The following is a 24453-nucleotide window of genomic DNA, read 5'->3' on the forward strand; positions in this document are numbered from 1 at the left end:
ACAATGTACAATCTCTAATATATAGATCATGCTAATTATTTGAGGCTAAAAACCAGAGAACAGATCCCTAGAAAAAATACCAATCCACTGATTTATCCAAATTTGAAAGGATATCCTTGCATTAGCCTTCGTGTCTCATCATCTGAAATAAGGTGTGAGAGTTTCTATTTGGAGAAGATAATGTTTTCCATACAATTTCAATATGCATCCAGTGCTTTTAACTGCTGAGCCATCTCTCCAGCCCCACTTTTGAGGTTAAATATTTTTATTACATTACATTCATTTGTGTGTGTGTGTGTGTGTGTGTGTGTGTGTATGTGTGTGTGTGTCACAGTGGGCATGTGGAAGTCAGAGATAACCTGTGGGAATAAGTTCTCTAAGCATGTGTGTTCTGGGGACCAAAGTCAAGTCATCAGGCTAGGCAGCAAACGCCTTTATCCATGCAGTCATCTGGTCAAGCTTATATTTTATGTTTTGTCAAGACTGTAGCCCTATCCCAAAGATATTTACCTATCCACGTTTATTTTTGCAATACTGTCATGGAACCAGACTAGATCCTCATTGATGAATGGCTAAGGAAAGTGTGGTGCAGGCACACAATGGAATTTTAGTCAGTTGTAAAGAAAAATGAAATGATGACACTTGTAGGAAAACAGAAGGAACTCGAAACTATGTTAAGTATCTCAGAAAGAAAATACTGCACATTTCTGTTATATGCAGATCTTAGATTGCAATGTGTGTGTGTGTGTGTGTGTGTGTGTGTGTGTGTGTGTGTGTGTGATGGAACTGGAAAGGAGACCATGAGAGGGGAAGAGGAGGACTTACGGGAATGTTGGCAAAGGGTGAGGAAGGAGAGAGACTAGAACACATGTGACATGAGGGCAGAAGTGGGGAAGGAAGGTGGACAGAAGGAAGAGGGCAGGGAGGGGAATGGAGGAGGAGGACCAGCAATCCAGAGTATATGTGACCAACCATAACGAAACCCATGACTTTCTATGCTCAGTTTATTGTAATTTTTCTTTACTCCTTTTGAAAGATTTATTTTTATTTGTATTTCTGTGTCTGCGTCTGTTGTGCAGTGCCCAAGGAAACCAGAATAGGGTGTCAGAAGCCCTGGACCTGGAGTTATAGGTAGTTGTGAGCTGTCTGATATGGATGCTGGGAACTGAGCTTGGGTCCCCTAGAGAAGAGCAGCCAGTGCCCTTCCCTGCTGAGTCACATCACAAACCCAATTTGCCTTCTTTCCTGAGAATCTCATACCTGTGTACAATGAAATATGACCATATCCATTCCCATTTCGCTGCATTAAGTCTCCCAGTCCCCCAATGTGTCCTACTCCAAAATTCATGTCTTTTTTTTTATAACCCCCCACCCCACCCGCAAGTTTCATTAGTGTTACCCACATGTGCATGGGTATGGGCTATCCGCTGGAACCTGGGGAATCTAGCAGCGGGAATCCCCACAGAAGAATGAGTTTTCCTCCCTCCAACCACAATCAACTACCACTAGCTCCTCAGTAAAGGGTGCGGCCTGGAGAGCTCCTCCCCCATCTGGGCTGGAATTGTGTCTGGCTTGATGTTGTACAGGTGATCAAGGCTAGTGGGAGTTTGTGGCGGTGACACCGTGTCATGTCCAGAAAAGGGTATTTCCAGTATTTGTCCGCAGTCTGCGGCTCTCAACGTTCTTACGCCTCCTCTTCTGTCATAGTTCCCAGTCCTTGGTAGGACACGGCAGGTGATAAAGATGTCCCATTTAGGGCTGAGCGCTCTGTCTCTCATTCTGGGCACGGTGATCAGTGATGTGTCTCTGCACTGCAAAAAGAAGCTTCTTTGACCAAGGCTGAGAGAAGCTCAGGTCTACAGTATAAAGATAATTGTTTAGAAGGCAATTTGACAACATGACCATTGTGTATACCTATTTAAAACTAATTAAAATAATAGCTGGAGGTGGTGGCCAATGCTTTTAATCCCAGCACTACAGAGGCAGAAGTAGGCGGATCTCTGTGAGTTCAAGGTCAGCCTGGTCTACATAGCAAGTTCCAGACCAGCTGGGGCTACAGGGAGACCCTGTCTCAAAAAAGACCAAAAATGAAAAAAACTAATTAAAATAAAAACTAAATTAGAGCCTTTGAGACAGCTCAGATTTCCCACCATATTGGTGGTTGTTATTACTGTTTCTTATTACCTGATCAGTTCCTCTCCCTACTGGGACTTTACCTTACTTATTTCTATAATTCTGTGGAAAGTTCCACAGATACGTGAGTCTAATTGGTTACTCCTTTCCCAACAGAAAGGAAGATTCTTGGCTATATGGTGTCTGCCATGGCCTCATGTTGAATCTTCCTTAAGGACTCTGGACATTGGGAAACAACACAAGGTCAAATATAAAACTAATGCCTGGATTCAGGTGCTGATAATGGGGTCCCATTGGACATGCCATACACTAACCTGCCAGGAGCTCCACATCCACAGCTCTTGATCCTCCATCAACCCAGTATCTTCAGATCAGGACTCTGGAATCTCCCCTCCTGAGACCCTGAAGCCTGGGTGGCTCCTCGCTAAGGTCTCCCAAATCCATAGCAACCCAACTCCACACCTCTGAAGTTACTCTCCGTGGGGGGCTGTAAGCCTTAAATTCAGATGCTTCACATCCAGATATAACAACACCTTCAATTCTGGAAGTTTCTTAATCCACACCTTCACCCCAATACACATCCCTGCCATGCTTCCTTCTGTTCCATCACAGATTCAGACTAGAGGTCCTCTACGTGCCAACCAGCACAAAGGTACCCCTCCTCCTCCCTTGATGCTGGTGTCACAACCAAGCCAGGGTGCTTGGCAGGGCAACAGGTGGAAAGACAAATCAGATAGTTAGGTAAACAAGACCAAAGCCCGCCCTTCCAGGCTGGAGTATAAAGGCAAACCACCCCAGCCAGCACCATCAGCCTGTCCCTCTCACCACCAACATGCTGGCCTCAGGGATGCTCCTGGTGGCTGTGCTGGCCTTTCTGAGTGTCATGGTCTTGATGTCTGTGTGGCGGCAGAGGAAAGTGTTGGCGAAGATGCCTCCGGGACCCACCCCACTGCCCTTCATTGGGAACTTCCTGGACCTGGACCCAGAGAACCTGTATAACTCCCTCTTGAAGGTGTCACTGGGCAGAGAGATGGGTGGAATGGGGGTGTGGAGCATGCTCAGTGTGGCTGGAGCTCTGAGAGGGAGGACTGACCAGGTGGGAACGTAGAGATATACTTTGTCGGTTTGACAGCTCCCGGGCAGGAGAGACCACGTTTTGAAATGTTCACCCTCCTCAGTGTCAGAGCCTGGAAGAGATGCATCCCAGGACCTGACGTCAGGTCAGGGATGAGCTCTCCAACCTCTCTCATTCACACTTTCAGGTCAGGGAGGGCTACGGCCCCGTGTTCACCGTCCACCTGGGGCCTACCCGCCGCGTCGTGATGCTGTGTGGATACAACGCAGTGAAGGAGGCTCTGGTGGATCAGGCTGAAGAATTCGCTGGGCGAGGAGAACAAGGCATCTTTGAATCGTTCTTCAAAGGCTACGGTGAGAGTGACCGTGTGGGGGTTCGAGCAGGGAGCCGTGGTGGCCTCTGGTCCAGCAGACTTCCTCCTGACTCTCCTGCCCTCTCAGGGCTGTGGAGAGTGAGTCTTCTATCTCTGCTCCACTTCTCTGTTCACGGTTACATCCTCCTCTGTCACTGTCTGGTTTGTCTTCGAGTTCCTGTCCAGAGTCTCACTGTGTTTCTGTCTCTACCTCTGTCTCTCTGATCTCCATCACTCGGTGTTTCTTTCCTCTCTGATCTCACCAATTCTTTTTTTATATTGAATTTTTAAATTGAATATTTGTGCATTTTGTACAATACACCTTGATCGTATTTAGAGCTCCCAATCTGAACACCATGTCACCACCCAGATTTCATATATTCTGTCATATATGTTAAGACCTAATACTTCTTAAAAATGTTTTTATTAGCCTGGGGTGGTGGCGCATGCCTTTAATCCCAGCACTTGGGAGTCAGAGGCAGGCAGATCTCTGTGAGTTCGAGGAAAGCTTGGTCTCCATTAGAGAATACAGGCCAGCTGAGGCTACAGGGAGACCTTGTCTCAAAAAGACCAAAAAAATTTTTTTTATTGAGTCATTGTGCATTTTATATAATAGCTCTTAATCAAGTTTAGATCAACCCATCTACATACACCCCATAGCGCCTCCCAATCAGGATTTCATGCATTCTGTCATATACATTAAGTATATCTAGTCATGCATTTGTACCAGATCCCCTTCTGTGCAAGTTCATTCACTGGATTCAGCCCATCTAGATCTTAAAGATCTTCTCTCCCTCCCGCAGCAGTCATCGGTTCCCAATAGTTCCTAGGCCAGGGTTGGGGCCTGCTGCCCATTTCCCTCATTCTATGAAGGGATTTGTCCAAAGCCTAATTCTTAAAGCCTATTGGGACTCCTGTTTAGTAACCTGGCTCTCAAACTTCGTCTGAGCATCGTTTCTATCACTCATCCTTAGATTTGTGCTTTTCAGTGATTCTTTCTTTCTCTGTCCATTTCTTCTTCCTCTCTGAAGATGTTACATCATGTCTGCTTGTGGCATCTCTCTCTTTACTTTAGCCTTGTGGCATCTCTCTCTTTACTTTAGCTCAGTCAGAAGTCCTTTGAAAATTGTAATCTACCCTCAGGTCTCCAAGTCTCACTTCCCTCTACTCACCGCCCCCATCTTTCCTTCCCTCTCTGGTTTTTCTCCTGGATTCTCTGTGTTGCTTTCCAACTTGCCTCCACCCCTGCCTCATGGACTGCTGTCACTCTTGATGCTTCCCTTACTACTTTGTCTCTGAGTCTGGGTCTCCCCGAACTCTGCCCTCTCAGCTGCCCTTCACTCAGCTTTCCCCCACTGCACCCTCTGCCGGATCCTGAACTTGGCAGGGTCTGGTCAGAGACGCTCTGGAGCCCAATGTGCCTCTCTCACCTTTCTGTCCTGTGCTTGTCTCCCCAGGTGTGGTGTTCAGCACAGGGGAGCGCGCCAAGCAGCTCAGGCGCTTCTCCATCGCCACTCTGCGGGACTTTGGTTTTGGCAAGCGTGGCATTGAGAAGCGCATCCAGGAGGAGGCCAGCTTTCTCATACAGGCCTTGAGGGACACACACGGTGAGTGTGGGGGGCACGGAGTATATGGGAACAAGAGGAGGAAAAACAGCTGAAGAGTTGTGGGTGGGACAGGGCGTGGGCACTCGGGAAAGGCATCCAGAGTCCCAGTTCTCAGAGCAGCGTCACACAGTCCAGTTGTCTCTGGTATCCCTGATCCTCTTGTCTTCCTGCCCCTGCCCCACCTCACAGGTGCTTGCATAGATCCCACCTTCTACATGAGCCGAACAGTCTCCAATGTCATTAGTTCCATTGTGTTTGGGGACCGTTTTGAGTATGAGGACACTGAATTCCTGTCACTGTTGGGTATGATTAGGGGAAGTTTCCAGTTCCCAGCTACTTCTTCTGGACAGGTAACCATTCAAGCCTCAGCCCCTATCCCACACCAGATACTCCCACTGCACCCTGACATGGTCATCAGTGCCCAATATCCATCCTTCTCCAGACCTGGTCTCCTCAAATCAGACCCCACTCTTGGACAGCTGAACGGTTAGACCAGGACTCAGAACCTAGGAAAGTTACCAATATAGTCTCCATGGCAACTGATTATCTCAACAGATGCCAACCCAACCCAAGTGAGCAACAAGATAATGGCTTCCACTCAGCCACACCTCCAGGGCAGGTGTCCTGTCCCAAGTTACCAAAATCCCTGACAGATGCTGCCTACTTCATCCTTCTCGATGTCTCAACACCTGGAGAAGTGGCTGCCTCAGGTCCTTCTGCATATGTGAACAGCTGGTACCAGGAAATAGCCCAATAGAACCACTTAGCATTCACATATCTAGCCTAAACCAAGATATTCAGACAAGTGTCCCTATACAGTCCACATAAATGAGTGAACACCCAAACAGGTACCTCACTACATGTAAGTCCCAGTCCATCTCACGTGAATTGTTGGATTACCATCCTCACATAAACCCATATGGAAACATTATTGTGCTCCCTGATACCACCATCTAAATACTTGAAAACCAAGACAGGGCTCTGAAGCCTTCTTTGCCTGACTTAGGTCCTGTTCCCTTTGGGTCCTGATACTGACCACTGTCCTTCCTTCCCTCCTTTCTCCCCATTCGCAGCTCTTTGAGATGTTTTCTTCAGTGATGAAGCACCTGCCTGGACCACAGCAACAGGCCTATAAGCAGCTCCAGGGACTGAAGAACTTCGTAGCCAAGAAAGTGCAGCACAACGAGCGCACCCTGGACCCTAATTGTCCCCGGGACTTCATTGACTCCTTTCTCACACTGTCCTTCCTTCCCTCCTTTCTCCCCATTCGCAGCTCTTTGAGATGTTTTCTTCAGTGATGAAGCACCTGCCTGGACCACAGCAACAGGCCTATAAGCAGCTCCAGGGACTGAAGAACTTCGTAGCCAAGAAAGTGCAGCACAACGAGCGCACCCTGGACCCTAATTGTCCCCGGGACTTCATTGACTCCTTTCTCATCCGCATGCAACGGGTATAACCTGAAGCCATAGTTGGGAGGTTCAAAGCCAGGCGGAAGGAAATCAGCCTAGGGTTGGGAGAGGGTGGGAGCACAGGCCTGTGCACGTTTTCCCTCCTCACAGTGACCCTCCCCTCCCTCCTAACTAGCACCACTCTTCCATGTTCAGGTCTTATGCAGACGACATGTGTCTGCAACCTCAGACTTTTCACACTGCACTGCTTGACAACATTCACCAGTTTAGCACCAACAACAGCTTGTTCACAGGATTCTATTATGACTCCAGTTCTAGAAATTAGAAAATGCAACCGAGAGTATAAGCAGCCAAGGAGGTCATGCAGCCAAGGGGCAGTGGGTTCTGGCTCAAACCAGGTCTCTCTGGCTCTAAGGCTGTGGCCTTTAGTCAGTGTTCTTTCTAATCTCCCTGACCTTGAGCATCATGTACACATGTGTGAACAGGTGACCTGGCTTCAAAGTGTGATCAGAGGGGCCTCACATTTGTCTATATGTCAGTTTTCCATCTTGAGAAATAAGATAGGGATTTGTATAATCTGTAGAACAAAAGATCAATGGAGGGGCTGAGGAGATGGTTTGGTGACAGAGCACTTGCTGAACAAGCATGATTCCTGAGGTCTAATCTCCAGAACCCTTGTGAAAAGCTGGGGATGGATATGGGTTCCTGTAACCCCAGGATTGGAGAGAGGGGACAGGCAGATCCCAGGGGTTGCTGACCGGCCAGCCTGGTTGAAAGGATGAGCTCAGTTCCAATGAGAGACCCTGCCTTAAAGGAATGAGGTGGAGAGTGAGAGAGGCAGACACCGGCCATCCTCCTGTGGCCTCCATGTGTGCTCATGAGCATGTGCCCGGCCCCACAGGGGTCTTCAAAATCGAGGAGTCGGGATGCTGTCACTTCAAATTCTGAGTCTCCATCTCACAAAATGTGCTTCTAACTTCTCTATCCCCCTCTCCTCTCTTCTAAATATCCATGCTTACAATTTGAGCAAGTGACAACTAAGCTGATCATGAAAAGGCAGAGACTCACCCAGGCAGAGGCCATGAGGAAAGCATCATGGGAAGAGTTAGCACCTAGAGAGATCAGGTCATTCTTCTCACCTTAGGTCTGAACTAGAAGAAGTAGATCTAAGGGAAACTTCCAGAGGGGTCCTAAGGGGTGATAAATAGACTCAGCATAAAGGCTTTTTCTCCTGCAGGAGGGAAAAAACCCCCATACAGAGTTTAACATGAGGAACCTGTTGGAGACCACACTGAACCTTTTCTTCGCGGGAACAGAGACAGTCAGCACTACCATGCGCTATGGCTTCCTGCTGCTCATGAAGAACCCAGATGTCGCAGGTAAGGCTACAGGCGATCAGGAAGTGGGGGCGACAGACCTGAAAGTGGTGGGAGTCTGCTACCTTCACCCCACCTCTCCCAGGTCTATGGATCCTCAGAAAGGCTCAGATTTGCATAGACAGGGCACATGGTCACTTGACAGCCACCAGCTTGTTGCTGGTGGTCACTATCAGGAGCAGATTCTGGATGCCCTGTTCAAAGAATTGAGTGAGTGCAACAAACAGTGAAGAACCAGGGGATTTTTTTCAGAATCCTTTCAAAAGTACAGACTGACTACAGGGCAGAGGAACAGCGGGGCTGAGCGAGGTTTCCTCAGGAGCCCCTGGTTATCTCTCAGGTCCTCCGTTTGTTGGCTGTGCTGGATTGCTTTAGTTGTCAACTTCACACACCTGGGAAGTGGCCCCTCAACTGGGGAATTGCTTTTATTGGATTGGCCTTGTGGGGACACCTGTGGTGCCTTGATTGTTGAATGATGTGAGAGAGCCCAGCCCACTCTAGGCGGTGCCATTCCTGGGTGGTCCTGGTTTGTTTAAGAAAACAGACTGAGGACAGCACAGCCCAGGGGAGCAAGCCAGTAAGCAGCACTCCTCCATGGTCTGTGCTTCAGCTCCTGTCACCAGATTCCAGCCATGAGTTCCTACCATGGCTTCCCTGGATGATGAACTCTGCTGGAAGCAAAAAAACCCTTTCCTCCCCAAGTCGGTTCTGGTCAGAGTGTTTTGTCACAGCAATTGCAAGCAAACTAGAACATGGGTTTAGGAGGAGGAGCCATTGGCTGCTGGGAGCAGGGAATGGGTGGTTTTCGTTTTGACTGATAGACTTGAAATTGTAAGTCTTTGTTGACATGTCCTTTTCCACGATGCATCTGGCCTTAATCACTTGCGTGTGCAATCCTACATAGGCATAAGATCCTAAGTAGCATGTTTTCCTTACAAGATCGCTCAAAGGACAGTTTGTCACACTGAGCATGCACCAGTGACCTGTTTGGGTTGTGTTGGAGCATTGGTTCTGGTGCCCGAATATGTCCGTATGTAAAGGACAGTTTGTCACACTGAGCATGCACCAGAGACCTTTTTGGGTTGTGCTGGAGCATTGCTTCTGGTCCCCGAATATGTCCGTATGTATGTGACCACTAAAGGAGTGTTACAAGGGGGTCGTTAAGGAGCTGGTGCTGGTTGTTAGCATGGGATGATTAGTTGCTGTGTTTGGAAGGGTATATCTATAGCTAGATGTGGAGGGTTGAAGCCGAAAATACCCTGGATTGCTAAGCTATTTTTGCAAAGTTCCTACCTGCACCTGAGACTTACTAACTGATAAAATATGGGTAAAGTCAGCCCTGATTGGTAAATTGTTCCTTGAAAACACATAAGGTACCCTGCCTGTTCTTCCTTCCATTCCATAAGTCTCCTTCTTTGTAACACCCATATAGCTCTGGCCCAATCAGGTCAACAGGACCGTATTCTACCATCACAAGTGCCCCACACTGTGAATGTCTACATTGGTATCACCCAGAGGACATATCATCATCTAGTTTTGCATATTTAATCCATCTTCCCTTTCTGGTTAACAAAATACATCTTTCCTTATTCTCAGCCAAGATGCATGAGGAAATTGACCAGGTGATTGGCAGGAATCAGCAACCCAAGTACGAGGACCACCTTAAGATGCCCTACACCGAAGCTGTGATCCACGAAATCCAGAGATTTATAGATGTACTCCCTCTTGGCTTGGCTCGCAGCACCACCAAGGATGTCAAATTTCGGGGCTTCCTCATCCCCAAGGTAGTGCCCTGCCCAGCCTAGGGGAACTTGCAGTCCACTTCTTGTGGTACCAGCAATCCACCGTCACTAGAAACTTTCCACACTGTCCCTCCTTCTCAAAGCCTTTCTCTCCCCTCATGTCCTTCCAGCCTTTCCACTCAGTCTTCTGAATCCCGTGTCTTCCTCAGAGTTTCTACTTCAGAGGAATCAACCCTATGTCTGCAAATTCCTTTTATACGGAACATGAGCCGCCTTTTCTCTGGAACTTGTTACTTAAGTGCAGGAACCACGTGTCCTTCAAACAGCCTGCTGAGGCACACAAACCAAAAGTATCCAAAGCCTTCGAGGTCTCAGAGAATGAGAACCTCCAGCTCTCCCGGCTTGACATGTATGAGCTGTTTACCCCTCTGCCTTCTGCCCTAGGAAACACAGACCCTGTGACTCTCAAATGGCCTTTCTCAGAAAACATGAACCACCAGTTCTCTAAAGCTTCCTGACCTGGGGATGTTAATCTCATGCTCCTCAGTGCATCCCTTTAGCAGGTCCCAATTCCCCTTTCTCTTCAATAGACTCTGGCTCTGCCTTCCAACCCAGACAGCTTTCAGGATACCCATTCTCCACCGGCCTTATCAATTCCCATTCCTTCTCTCTCCCAGGGAACTGAAGTGTTTCCCGTGCTGGGTTCTGTGCTGAAAGATCCCCAGTTCTTCCCTGACCCCGACAGTTTCAATCCACAGCACTTCCTGGATGACAAGGGGCAGTTTAAGAAGAGTGATGCTTTTATGCCCTTTTCCGTTGGTAAGAGGCCTCTGTCTGCTGCCAGCCCACCACCCACCAACAAGCTTGACTCTTCCTGGCTCTCCTCTGAGGTGTAAGCTCATACCTTTCTCCAGCTTGGAAGTTCCTCTCAGCCTTGACCTTCCAGCCAACCAAGGGCAACTTCCATGCCAATCGAGGTCAAAGGAGAGGGATGATCAAAGTGTTTTCAGAGATGTAAACATCAAGGTCACACAGACAGTTCTTCAGACTTTAGTGAGGAAAGGAGCCTTATTTGAGAGTGTGTTTGGTGGAGGGACATCCAGACCTCCCACTGCTCCAGCCTCCCATGGGTCACCTCACCTCATTACAAAGGAAACTGAGGCTCAGATAGGATCTTCGGGTCCCAGGAGTGCAGGCTCTTCCCCCTGAGATGGTCCAGCTCTGGACCTGGCATTGGGGTGAGACAGCAGTGAAACTTGCCCTCACTCCACCCTCTCTCCCTCCATTTTCAGGGAAGCGAAACTGTTTCGGTGAAAATCTGGCTAAAACGGAGCTCTTCATCTTCTTCACAACCATCATGCAGAACTTCCTTTTCAAGTCCCCAACGGAACCCCATGACATAGACATTTCTCCACAATACGTTGGCTTTGCCACAATTCCACGGAGATACACCATGAGTTTCCTTCCTCGCTGAGGCAAAAGTCTGCCAGGCCAGACGGTGTGGGCTTGGTCAGAATATGGACAGGGAATGGGCTAAAGGATAATCTTTAAATGGGAAAGGGAAGTCTGGGTCCAGCTGGATCACACACACACACAGAGAACCACATATTCCCTCCTGGGATGAAAAGCTGGGAATTATTGTGCTATGTTGTGAATACTAATAATAATAAATGTAGTATTGTTGATTTTGCAAGAAATCTGTGTCAGTTTCATTATCGCTCTTAATGCTCACAAACCCACTGAGAAGGGGATAGATGACCGTTTTAGAGGTGACAAACTTGAGGTTTAGAATGTTTAAGTCACTGGCCTGGCTTGGGCTCATGTCTGTAATCCCAGCACTTGGGAGTCACTGAGGCAGGATGAATGTCATGATTTTAAGGCCAGTCTGGGTTATGTGGTGAGTTGTAGCCAGATGTCGCTATAGTGTGAGAGTCCCCCCTCAAAAACACACCAACCAAATAAAAGGAACTTTTCAGTAGGGTGGTGAAGAGGAAGCTGCTTCAGTGTGATCCTTAAACTGTCAGCATCAGGAAATAACAGCCTGCATTCCAAAGCAAGAGAGAAAAGGCTTCAGAAACCTACTGACACTGAGGTAGGACAGCTGGTGTGCAGGGGGAGCAGAAGGGCTGCACCAAGAAAGCACCATGGCGAAGTCAGCTTTAGCCGCAGCACTCTCCACGGGAGGAGGAAAAGCAGGCGGCTCAGCGCAGGGCAGACTGCGCTAATTTTACCCGTTGTTTTCTTTCTCTTTTTTATTTTTGGTCTTTTTGAGGCAGGGTCTCCCTGTAGCCCAAGCTGGACTGGAACTCACTATGTAGACCAGGCTGGCCTTGAACTCACAGAGATCTGTCAGCCTCTGCCTCCCAAGTGCTGGGACTAAAGGTGTGCACCTCACCATGCCCAGCACCTCTTTTTTTAAAAAACCATTTATGGTATTTGCTGATAAATATTAGTGGGTGTTAATTTATTTTCAAAATATTTTATATAAATTTTAATGTGTATATGTGTGTATTGCCTGCATGTATGCACGTACACCTGTATTGTGCAATGCCCCCTGAGTTCAGAAGAGGATTTTGAGTTCCCTGGAACTGGAACTATGGACGGTTGTTAGCTGCTGTTTTGGTGCTGGTGGCTGAACTCAGGTCTGTTCGTGAGAGCGGCCAGCGCTCTGAACTCCGAGTCACGTCTGCAGCCTCTTCAATTGTTTTTCACGCAGTTTGATGTTGTTGCTGCTCCAGCCGTTCTTCCCTCTCCTCTATGAATACTATTCAGGACTAAGTCCTCAACAGTAGGTTGCTAAGAAGATCTCACCTCTAAAATGGGAAGAGATATCCAAACAACAGACAAACACATGGCAACCCAGAAACATAAGAAACATGATTAGCCCAACCAAATTAAAAGATATTGACATAGGTAAAATGCCTGGTGATGATCTCAGCTTTTTACTGGCAAAATGATCACTGACCTTAAACAGGGTTTGACTGAGGAACAAAATAAGGAAATCCATTCAGTCCCTGGAGAAATAGCAACAGGATGAGAAAAGGCAGTGGAAATGGGTGAGAAAAATCAGGAATATGGATTAAAAAGTTAGGAACGTGGAAGAGAAACTCAGGAAGGAAGTTGAGATTTCAAAACCGATAATGAAATGGAGATGTTGGAAATGAAAAACCAGATAAACTTAAAGAAAAAACACAGTGAATGAAATAATACTACACTGGACCGAGTGAACAGGAGTATTAGGGGTGGAGGGCAGGGTTGAGAAAATATCACATGCAATCATCAGTAAAGGAAAAAAAGGAGAATGATCAAAGTTTCCAGGACCTCTGGGATATATTCAACAGATCAAACCTGAGTGTCTATGGGGTATAGACAGGAGTTGAGATAAAAGTGGAAAGTACAGAGAATTGATCAACAGAGTCAAATCAGAGAAATTCTCAAATGCTTCCAAACATCAGAAGCATTTAGAACCCCACCAGACACAATCAGAGGAGAAATTCTACCATATGTTAATTGTATAGCTGTGATGCAAGAAAATCCAGAACAAAGAAACAGTATTAAATGCTGTGAGTGAGGGAGAAATACCAACTCATCTACAAAAACAAACAGGCCAGAATAACACAAGCTCTCAGCAGCAGCCCCCAAATCTAGGAATGAAAGCACAGAATGAAAGCAAATAACTACACCCATGTTTCTATACCCAGCAATGCTATCTTTCAAAGACAGGGGAGTTAATCCCATCGCTTGAGAGGCAGAGGCAGGTGGATCTCTTTGAGATTGAGGCCACCCTGGTCTACAAAGCAAGCTCCAGGCCAGCTGGGGCTACAAGGAGACCCTGTCTCAAAAAAACTGAAACCACCACCACCACCACCACTAAAAGTTAAAATGACAGAACTAAAGACCTGTGAAGCAAACACAAATCAGGCAGTTCATGATCCCCAAATCAGCCTTGCAGAAAACACTTCCATTGATGAGGAAGAAAGACAGTCTCAGCCATCAGGGCCCAAGAAACAATGAATTTCATGAGAGGGATAGATGAACAAAGCAATCCATTACGCCCAACCCAGTAAACGAGCAAACCCCAGTTCTCCCCTATTCTACAGGGAAAAAAGTAAAACCAACAAAGTTAGCAAACCCCTCTCAACAACAGCCTTAAATCTAAATGGCCTCAACTAGCTGACTTAAAAAACTAAATTGGTGGGGCCAGGCATGGTGGCGCACGCCTTTAATCCCAGCACTTGGGAGGCAGAGGCAGGCAGATCTCTGTGAGCCTGGTCAACATAGTGAGTTCCAGGACAACTGGGGCTACAGAGAGAAACTGTTTCAAAAAGACCAAAAAAAAAAAAAAAACTAAATTGTTTACCGAGGAAAAGCAAACACAAGCTCAGGTTATATGTCATATATATATATATATATATATATATATATATATATGTCAGAACCTGCCCACTGAGTCACCATCGTCCTGCTCCAGGACTAGGCCAGTTCACACTGCCTTAGAGCTCCTGACTGCCTGACATGTGTTCCTCTCAGCACTCATCAACAAAGCTTTTTGCAACAGATGGAGACTATTGCTATTATTATAGAGTTTCAAAACTGGTCAAATGCAGAGAAAAAATGTCTGTGAGGTGCCTAGCCCTCCGTGGCACATCTGCAATGCAACCTCTACACTTAAGGTTCAGGGAACATAGCAGAACAGGGGCAGAAAGAATATTAATGCATTTCTCAGTTCTCACCAGAGAAGCTTCCACAGGCAGCAGATGGTGATGATTAACCTAGAAAGCCACAAATAGCAGAGTGCTTGTCCCTGAATGGGACACCTCTGCCACCCAGGCCTCAGGGACCATTGTGGAAGAGGGGCTAGAAAGAGTGTAAGAGCCAGAGGTGGTGGATGACCACAAGGAAATGGAGTTTTCCAGACAGTTAGGAAGTTACTCATACGAACTCACAATGGTAACAACATGCACAAGACTCATGTAAGCTCAAGCCAGACAAAATCCTAGCATAGACATGGGGAAAGTGGGTGAGAAGCTCTAACTTTAGCTCAGCACCTATTGTCATATGCGAGTAGGACTGGTGCTGGACAAAGGAGGGGACCAGCCACAGGTGTGCAAAATTACAGGAGGAGACAGCAGGGGAACACAGTAAGGACATGCCATAGCAAAACTGGTTATTTTGCGGGTTATCTTAAGATCAATACTAAGTAAATAAGTACATTTATGGGAGTAAAATGTACTGTACACTGCAAACGAAGCCATCAGTAAAGTGAAGAGACCACCTGTAGCATGGGAGAAGGCCTTTGACAGCTAATCCTGCAACAGGGCCTTCATATCTAGAATCTAAAAAGAACTGAAAAAAAAAAAATAAACACCAGACTAGCACCTTTTTGTTGCTCAGAAAATCTGGTTCCACTAAAGCACTTCAGGTCAGATGATTAAAAAAGATGAGCCCAGGCTGGAGAGATGGTTCAGCAGTTAAGAGCACTGGCTGCTCTTGCAGAGATTGCAGATTTGATTCCCAGCACCCACATGGTGGCTGACAACCATTCATAACGCCAATGTAACAGGGAATCCAATGCCCTCTTCTGACCTCTGCTGGCATTGAATGACATGGGTACACTTATATCCATGCAGACAGTACATTCATACACAGAAAATAAAAACAAATAAAATATACTAAAAAAAGATGAACCTATGCACATAACAGTTAAAGATCTGCCAACTGTGAAATTAAAAGAGACACAGAATATTGAGGGGAAAGCCTCAGCTGATTGACCCAACCCAAATTCTGCCACTTCCCATAAGCAACTTTGTGAACCATATGGATGCAATTCTGCCCGACTCCATGGAGTGGGCCACATGATGGATGAGCAGTTAGTCATTCAAATCTTTTCTCAATGTACTAGAGTATGTATGCCCACACCCATGAATTCTACTTGAAGAATCAGAGTGTGTATGGAGCCCAAATATTAAATACCAATAAAACAAATCATCCAATCGATTCCATCTATACTGGTTAGTTTTTGTCAACTTGACACAACACTAGCATCAACTGGGAAGAGGGAACCTCAATTGAGGAACTTCCTCCATCAGCCTGGCCTGTGGGCGTGTCTATGAGGCATTTTCTTGATTGCTAATTGATGTAGGAGGGCCCAGCCCACTGTGGGCGGATCCCTGGACCTGTGGGCCTGGGCTATAGAAGAACATAAGAAAGCTAGCTGAGCAAGCCCAGGGAGCAAGCTGTGAGCTACATTCTTTCCTGGTCTCTGCTTCAGCTCCTTCCTCCAGGTTCCTGACTCGAGTTCCTGGCCTGACTTCCCTCAATAATGCACTGTGAGCTGTAAGCTGAATAAACCCTTTCCCCCTAAGTTAACCTTGGTCCGTGTTTCATCACAGCAACAGAGAAGCAAACTAAGATGCCATCTCACCCCAGTCAGAAAGGCTATCATCAAGAAAACTAATGACAAATTCTGGCGAGGATGTGGGGAAAGAGGAACTTTTATACTCTGCTATTGGGAAGGAGGTGAGTACAGTCACCATGGAAATCAGTATGGAGGTCGATAGGCCAGTCATAGATGACAGAATATGTGAAATCTGGTGGGCAGTTTATGGGGGGTACAGATAGGGCAGGGTACTAAATATGATTAAGGTGTATTATATGAAATGTACAAAAATGTAATAAAAATATATTGTGCTGCAGTCCAGCTGCAAGTTTCCTAAGAGCTGAGTGGGAAGGATAAGGGGTGAAGGAAAATGAAAAACCCAGACGGAGAAACAGCTGGGATCAGGAGGACCTGTAGGCTGATGACCAAGCAGGTACTTTATTGCAGAATTATAACGATTTCATACCTGGTCTCAAAACAGGAAACTTTACTATAGAAATTTTACACAGAACAGCAAGTTACCTTGAGTTGCGCAGTTTCGATAATCACAGTTTCAGTCATCATATGTAATTGTATAAGTAGCACCCAAGCAGAATTTCTAAGAGAAAGACATGTACCTGGAGGCTGATTACCAGAGAATGACCTGTACAGGTTCAGCCCTGGGCCAGCCAGAATAGGCCTTGCTGTAGCCTGTTGGCTGTTCTCTGGGAATCAAACTTCCTGTACCTGGTAGCCCTGAATAGTCAGGGCTATTTTTCTAAAATATTGGAAAAAACCCCTAAAACAGGACTCCTATATGGTCCAGCTATGCCACTTCTGATATCTACTTAAGACAGTCTAGGTTAGACCACCACAGAGATACAAGGACGTCCATGCTTTTTGCTGTTCTCTTCACAATAGCTAACACAATCAGCTTAGATGGCCATCAACAGATAAATGGATAAAGAATATGTGGTAGAAATACATAGTGTAGTTTTATTTAGTCATAGAAAGAATGAAGTGATGTCATTTGTAAGGATGCTCTTGGAATTGATGATCATCATGTTGAGTCCTATCCAGAATCTAGATTTAAAATAATATGTACTGTATACGACACTGAGGTAGAAGGGAGACTGGGTGGGAGAGGAAGGAGCCTTGAGGGAGAAGGGAGGGGGAAATAAGAGAGGAGACTAGAGAAGATGCACAAATATCATCCTGTCTATTATAAGCAGGATCACGCATGCTTACACACACACACACACACACACACACACACACACACACACACTGAGCTGGAAGAGGGACTATTTAGAGCAAGAAGGGTGACCAGTGGGATGGGAGAGGAGGGACAGAGGAGGGTATTTGAGGGGTGAATGTGATCAAAGTACAGTGATGTGTGTATGTATGAAAATGTCAGTGAAACCCATTATTTTGTATGTGAATTAAAAGAAATTATCAAAAGAAAATTCCTCCTAGCTGAGAAGGAGTATACAAAGATACAGCTGTTAACCGATACACCTTTTTTTTCTGTTTTGTTTTGAGTCAGGGTTTCATGTAGCTCAGACTCGCCCTAAACTTGCTGTGTAGCTGAGGATGACCTTGAACGTCTGATGCTTGGGCCTCCATCACCCTGGTGTGGGATTAGAGATGTGTTCCGCCACACCTGATTTATGCAGTGGGGGGCATCAAAACAAGAGCTTCGTGCATGTTAGACAAGCACTGTACCAACTGGGCCGTATCTCTAACCCTGAATAATACACTTGTGAATGATCAGAGGGCCTTTGAAGATATCAAGAGGGAAAATAAAAACTTTATAGAATCCAATGAAAATAAAGCACAGCTCACCAGAACTTGTGATACAGAGTAAAGACAGATCTAAGAGGGGAATTCATAGTTATGAGTGCTGTCCTCGTTTGTTTGTCCATTGCTGTGACAAAATACTCTGAACACTGCCAAATTTGGGAGGAAAGGGTTTATTCGGCTTACATCTCCCGGGTCACAGTTCATCAGGGAGCCCATTGTAGGAACTCAGGGCCGGAAGCAGGAGCTGGAGCACAGGCCATGGAGGAACACTGCTTACTGGCTTGCTCCCTTGGCCCCTGCTCAGCCTGTTTTCTTATACAACACAGGACCACATGCCCAGGGGTGGCACCACCCACAGTGGGCTGGGCCCTCCACATCACTCAACAATCAAGTAGATTCCCCATGGACTTGGCCACAGGCCACTCCAATGAAGGCAATTTTCCAGTTGAGGCTTCCTCAACCTAGGTGTGTCAAGTTGACACTAAAGCTATCCAGCACAAGTGCCTGCTTAAAAAATCTGCCATCTCAGGGCTGGAGAGACTGCTCAGCAGTTAAGAACAGCACCCACATGATGCTCACAGCGCTCCATAACTCCAGTTCAAAGGGATCCAATGCCCCCTTCTGGCCTCTGTAGGTATTGCATGACACGGGAACACTTTCCTGCATGCAGGTAAAACACTCATACACAGAAATAAAAAACGAGTGAAAAAATAAAAAGTCAGTTATTCTTATATAAATAACTTAAATCTGCATTCCTCAGGGAACAAAGGAGGAAATATATCACTGAATTTTTCTGTGGAGGGGAAACCTTTTGAGACAAAGCAATCTTGCTAGCTTCTAGCTCTCAGCCTCGGCCCTGATTTTAATGCACTGGTGATGCTCTCACTCCACAGAGGCCAGGACTGCTGACTGCTCTGTCCTCCTCAGCCAGAGGAGGTTAAATTTCTCAGCAGGTCTGGACCATACTGTCCCCTTCTCCGTGAGTATCCCTTATGTCCATCTCCCATCAGTCACCACAGATTGTTACCAGGAACCCGAGATTCTGATTTGTGCTTTCTGTTTTTCACAGTCAGTTTCAAACATCTTGACATAATTCCTGGTCTTCGAATTCTGATATGTGCTAAGTGAGACCAAGCATTTCTTCTACAAAGCTGCCCTCAGGAGAAATCAATTTCAGACTGAATCCCACACTCCAGAGTTAGGGCTTGTTAAGGGTCAGGGTTTGTTCCTGCATATGGTTTACATTTTGCCCTTGACATTGGATTCCCTTCCTCCCGGGGAGCTGGAGGACAGTTGCTGATGGATTTTGAGTTTCTCTGTGTTGTCTTTGTTTCTCCTTGACTTTTCCTTTTCCTTTCTGGTCTCTAGGGCCCCAACGCTCTTCCCGTCCCCTCTGTCCTTGGTGTATAGTTGCTATTTTGTTACCCTGACTTTTCTCACCTGCCGAGGTGCATAGAGTACTCTTATAAGGCACCTGGGAACCTTTGACTTTTACCCTGTTCAGGTATTTTGGACCCATTTTTTGTGCATTTACCCTGTTCAGGTATTTTGGACCCATTTTTTGTGCATTTGCAATAAATTTTCTCAATGTACATTACATTTCACATAATACATCTTAATCATATTTAGACCCCCCACCCTCACCTTTCCCAAAGGTTTTCCCTGTAGGATTTAATGCATTCTGTCATATATGTTAAGGCTTATCGAGTCAGGTTTGTGTATCTAGATGTCCCTCAGTGTGAGTTCATCTACTGGACTCTAGTCAGCCTATGTAGAGTCACTCCCTTAAAGAAGATCAACTCTGCCTCACCCAGAAGTAATCAGGTGCTGATGGTTCCTCAGCTAAGATTGGGGCCTGCTGCCTATTTCCCCACTTCTATGCTGGGTTTTTCTCTGAGTTTGCATGTGTTGAAAGAGTCTCTCTATGTACCTCAGACTGGCCTGGGACTCACTGTGTAGCCCAAGCTGGCTTTGAATTCAAGACCATCTTGCCTCAGCCTACTGGGATTGCAGGCATACACCACCATGGCTGGCTTGTTTGAGTTCTTATTATTGAGTTTTAGAAGTTCTTGTATGTTTAAGATATAAATCCTGTAACATAAATATGCTTTGTAAATGTTTTCTCAGTATGTGGCTTCTATTTGCATCGACTTGATAGAGTCTTTTAAAAAACATTTTTAGGGGCTGGGGAGGTGGCTCAGCAGTTAAGAGCACTGGCTGCGGGGCTGGAGAGATGGCTCAGCGGTTAAGAACACTGACAGTTCTTGGAGAAGATGCAGGTTCGAATCCCAGCACCCACACGGCAGCTAACAACTGTCCATAACTCCAGTTCCAGGGGATCTGACAGCCTCTTCTGTCTTCCGTGGGCATTGCACGACACAGGTGCACTTACCTACACTCAGGCAATACACGCATACACATAAAATAAAAATAATAAATATAAAAAAAAAAAAAATCAATCCTTTACAAACTCTCCCAAAAATTGAGGGATGACTTCCCAACTTATTCTATGAAGTCAGTATTATTAGGGATATTTATATAGCATATCTTATATAAAATAACTAAGTTTAATATTGATTTTCAAAAAGCTTTTTAAATAGAATTTTTGTGATTTTTATAGAATAGAATTTGATGGTATGTAGATCCTCTCCCCTACCCACACCTCCCTTTATCACCCTGCCCACTATAATATATATAATAAGGCATATAGAGTTTAATTTGTGTTACCAAATGTCCTTCAGCGTGGGTCATTCCACTGGAGCCTGGTTAAGCTACCAAGAGTCCCATCCTTGAAAGAGACTGTCTCTGTGCCTCCCAGCAGCCATCAGTTGCCACAATTTCCTTACATTGGGTTGGGATTTCTTACCTACTTCCTCCTGTCTGTGCTGGGGTGTTGTCTGGTTTGAGCTTGCATGAGACTGGTGCACGCTGTCACTGCTGCTGTGAGGTTTTCATATGACAGAGTCTTTGACAGAGCACATGATTTTCATTTTAATGAAACTAAATTCATTTTCCCATGCATTACACCTTTTTGGTTGTATCTAGGATGTCATCGCCAAGCTGAAGTTCATCTAGATTGTCTAGAAATTTTATAGATTTCAGTTCACATTTAGGTGTGTGATATATTTAGAGGCAATGCTTCTCTAATTTTCCTGAAAGCTGTGAGGTCTGGGTGTAGGCTTACTCTTTACTTGTGAATGTTCGGTTATGTCACCATCATTAGTTCAAAGTACTGTCCTTTTTCCTGTGAGTTGAATGAATCTTGGAAGCATCCTGTTCCAGTTTGCTTTCTGTTGCTGTGATACACACCATTGACGACAAGCAATGTGGGGAGGAACGGGATTATTTCATCTCGTAGCTTACAGTCCATCACTGAGGGAAGCTAAGGAAAGAACTCAGGCAGGAACCTGGAGGCAGGAACTGAAGCAGAGACCGTGGAGGAATGCTGCTTACTGGCTTGCTCAGGTACCTCTCCTTTTAAAAAAGTATTTTTATTTATTATTTTTATCTTATATGTATGAGTGTATTGCCTGAATACATGCAAGAGCACCCATGTCTTACAATGCCCGTGGAGGTCAGAAGAGAGTGTCAGATTCTCTGGGAACTGGAGTTACGATGGTTGTTAGCTACCATGTGGGTACTGGGAACCAAACCTCAGTTCTCTGTAAGAGCAGCCAGTGCTCTTAACTGCTGAGCCATCTCTCCAGCCCCCCTTTCTTATATAGCCCAGAACCACCTGTCCAGGGGTGGTACTGCCCACAGTAGGCTGAGCCCTCCTACATCAACTAGCAATTAAGAAAACGCCTCACAGACATGGCCAGAGGTCAGTCTAATGTGGGAAATTCTTCAGGTGAAGTTCTTCCCAGATGACTCTAGTTTTGTGTCAAGTTGACAAAAACTAACCAGTACACAGAGACAAGTAGAGCATGATGAGTTCAGTCAAGATGATGTGGCAGCTAAATTCCCATTCTTCGACCTCTTTCCAGAGAAACCCTCTCTTTGAAACTTCCCCCTCTCCACAGTGCCTCTCCTGTGGAGTCTCCCTAATTCATCTGTGGAAGTTCACAGGAGGGACACTAGAGTCCCACTGTCATACAGCCACTTTTGTCCTTTGTCCCACCCAGGCTGTTGGACTGTGGGCAGATTTGTAGCCATCCTCTGACTCTGGGCTACACAAATCAACCTGGTGGTTTATAGGATCGAACACATTCATGAGCAATGGGTGTCACTGGATGAAATGTGACCCTTAAAGCCTATGTTCAAGTCCTAGCCTCAGGACCTCAGAATGTAAGCCCTTTGGAAATAGGGATGACCCTCAGGTCCCTCCCTTTCCTGAACTACCGCCTACCCCTGCCATTTGCCCTGTGAATTCCCTGGCACCCTGCATGGTAGGTCCCGGAATGATGATGTACAAGGAGATGTAGAAGAAGGTGAAGAAAGCTCATTAAGAAGATGTACAAACAACACAAGCATGGCAGGCATTCCGCCTCGTCCTCCTCTTCCAGTAGTGACTGACTTCGTGCAGGGCCTGGACCCTCCTCTGCCAGAATCTCTCCATTTTGCTCTCCGTCGAGCTTCGGCTGTGTGCTGTACTGGGACAAATTAGCCTCTACTCCCTGCCCCACTCCTACCTACGCCTTCCCCTGTGGTTCAGCACTCACTGGCTAAGGAGAATGGGAAGTAGATTGCGACAGGTGAGCAGGGCCACCTTCCCATGCTTGGTAGATGTTAGAGCTGAAAGGTTTAGCATCAGAGCTGTCTTTTGAGGATGGTGAAATCTCAGAGCTAAATGGTGAATACAACTTAAAGTTAAAAAAAATTTTATTTATTATTTTTATTTTATGTGTATGCGTGTATTGCCTGCGTGTAGGTAAGTGCACCCGTGTCATGCCCACGGAGGACACAAGAGGCTGTCGGATCTCGTGGGACTGGAGGTATGGACAGTTGTTAGCGGCCATGCGGGTGCTGGGATTCGAACCCGGGTCTTCTGCAAGAACAGTCAGTGTTCTTAACTGCTGAGCCATCTCTCCAGCCCCAACTTAAAGTTTTGTAAAATGTGATTTTTAAAAATTTCGTTTTGTAGTATTTGTATTGGGGTTTTCCGTAAATTTAATCGTCACGAAAACCCTGTACTTTTGTAATAGTGGCACATTAGGGTAACGTAGTGGTTGACTATATTCCCAGAAGGCCTTTAATTGATTGCATTAACTGCAAACCTTGTGGGAAGAAGTGTCCATTTAGTTGATGAGCCCCTTGGAACCTAACTTATTGCTCAGTTCAACATGTGATTTCAGGATCTCCTCTGCAACCCAGTGCAAAGAAGGTGATTTCTTCTGGAAACAAAGAGGAAGGTGCCAATGTAAAAACACACAGAGAGGATGTCATGTAGTCACAGGCACAGGCTGGGGTGATGCAGTTGGAAGCCCGGGAAGTACCAAACTTCCAGGCCCTCTCCTTCCCTCAATTGTTTTTTTGGTCAACTCATGGTCAGGGGAATATTTAACTTGCTCTGAAGCCTGTTATCACAGAGGGGGTTGGAATTCTGTTCCCAAACATGTGTGTTTAGTGCAGCCTCTGAAAACAATTGTAAGCATTCGTTGTCTGAAGATTCCTATCAGGTTCTGAGAATCCGAGATGCCGAATTGTAGACTCAGCAGTTTCAGGATCTGACAGTTAAATTATCCGAAATTCTAACTCTCTGAGTTGAGTGTCCAGGAGCTGTTTAGGAGGCATGTACATAGAAGGATTTGGTTTATCTGGGATGCTGGGTTGTTCACTAGTGTGTTTGTGATAACACAGGTGTGAGTTCATCCTCATCCCCATGCTGTTAAGCAGGAGGCAGCCCATTCATGGGTCTCACATTGCCATTCATAGATAATGAAAATTTAATAAAAATTCAGAGAAATGAAAACTATGAAATTTACAGAGTTCTGGAGACATAGTTCTTTTAAAAAAATTTTATTACTTTTTTGATGTTTTTAAAATATGTTTATTAATTTTGTGTGTATATACATATATAAGGGAGGGTACACATATGCCATAGTGCATCTATGAAGGTCAGAGAACAACTTTGGGGAACTGGCTTTCTCCTACTACATGTGAATTCTGAGGATTGAATTCAGGTCACTAGTTTGGCAGCAAGTGCCGTTACCTGCTGAGCCATCTAGCCAGCCCCTGGATATGAGTTTTGAAACCTACTTTTTGAAAAATAACTACATGATTAGAAGAAGCATTTCATTACAGCTTTAACATATTCAGTAACACACTCCAGAGCAAGAGTACATCTCTTTCACAAGTGGCTGTAAGTTTCTAGGTTCACAGTTGAATTAATACAGTTATGTAATATTGAACTCAGTATAAGACTTGTAAGACATAAAATTGAATGAGTTTTTAACCTTTAAAAAAGATCTCCATTTCATTTTAGAATATATTGTTCCTTGAAGAAAGACTCATTGTTTTTGCTGCTTGCTGCTAACGCTTGGCGCATGCATCTCTAATCTGTATGCATCTGATTATTAGTAGTCATAGTCAGTTGCACTTGGATCCTTGGTGCCTGTGTATGTTTATAAAGTTATCTGGTAGATTTCAATGGTAATGT

The 24453-nt window shown here is 45.6% G+C and overlaps 1 protein-coding gene across 1 annotated transcript; it reads left to right on the forward strand.

Annotated features, from left to right (window-relative positions):
- The first annotated feature begins 2930 nt into the window (after positions 1 to 2930).
- LOC103734435 (cytochrome P450 2A8-like) lies at positions 2931 to 11391 on the forward strand. The gene is made up of 9 exons (XM_008833367.2): positions 2931 to 3145; positions 3396 to 3561; positions 5018 to 5167; positions 5357 to 5517; positions 6441 to 6617; positions 7814 to 7955; positions 9549 to 9736; positions 10372 to 10513; positions 10987 to 11391. The coding sequence occupies exons 1-9, from the start codon at positions 2966 to 2968 to the stop codon at positions 11166 to 11168; spliced, it is 1488 nt and encodes a 495-aa protein (XP_008831589.1). The 5' UTR covers positions 2931 to 2965; the 3' UTR covers positions 11169 to 11391.
- Positions 11392 to 24453: the final 13062 nt, after the last annotated feature.

The sequence above is a fragment of the Nannospalax galili genome, unplaced genomic scaffold, assembly GCF_000622305.1.
Source record: "Nannospalax galili isolate Female #2095 unplaced genomic scaffold, S.galili_v1.0 scaffold857, whole genome shotgun sequence".
Classification (NCBI taxonomy): domain Eukaryota; kingdom Metazoa; phylum Chordata; class Mammalia; order Rodentia; family Spalacidae; genus Nannospalax; species Nannospalax galili.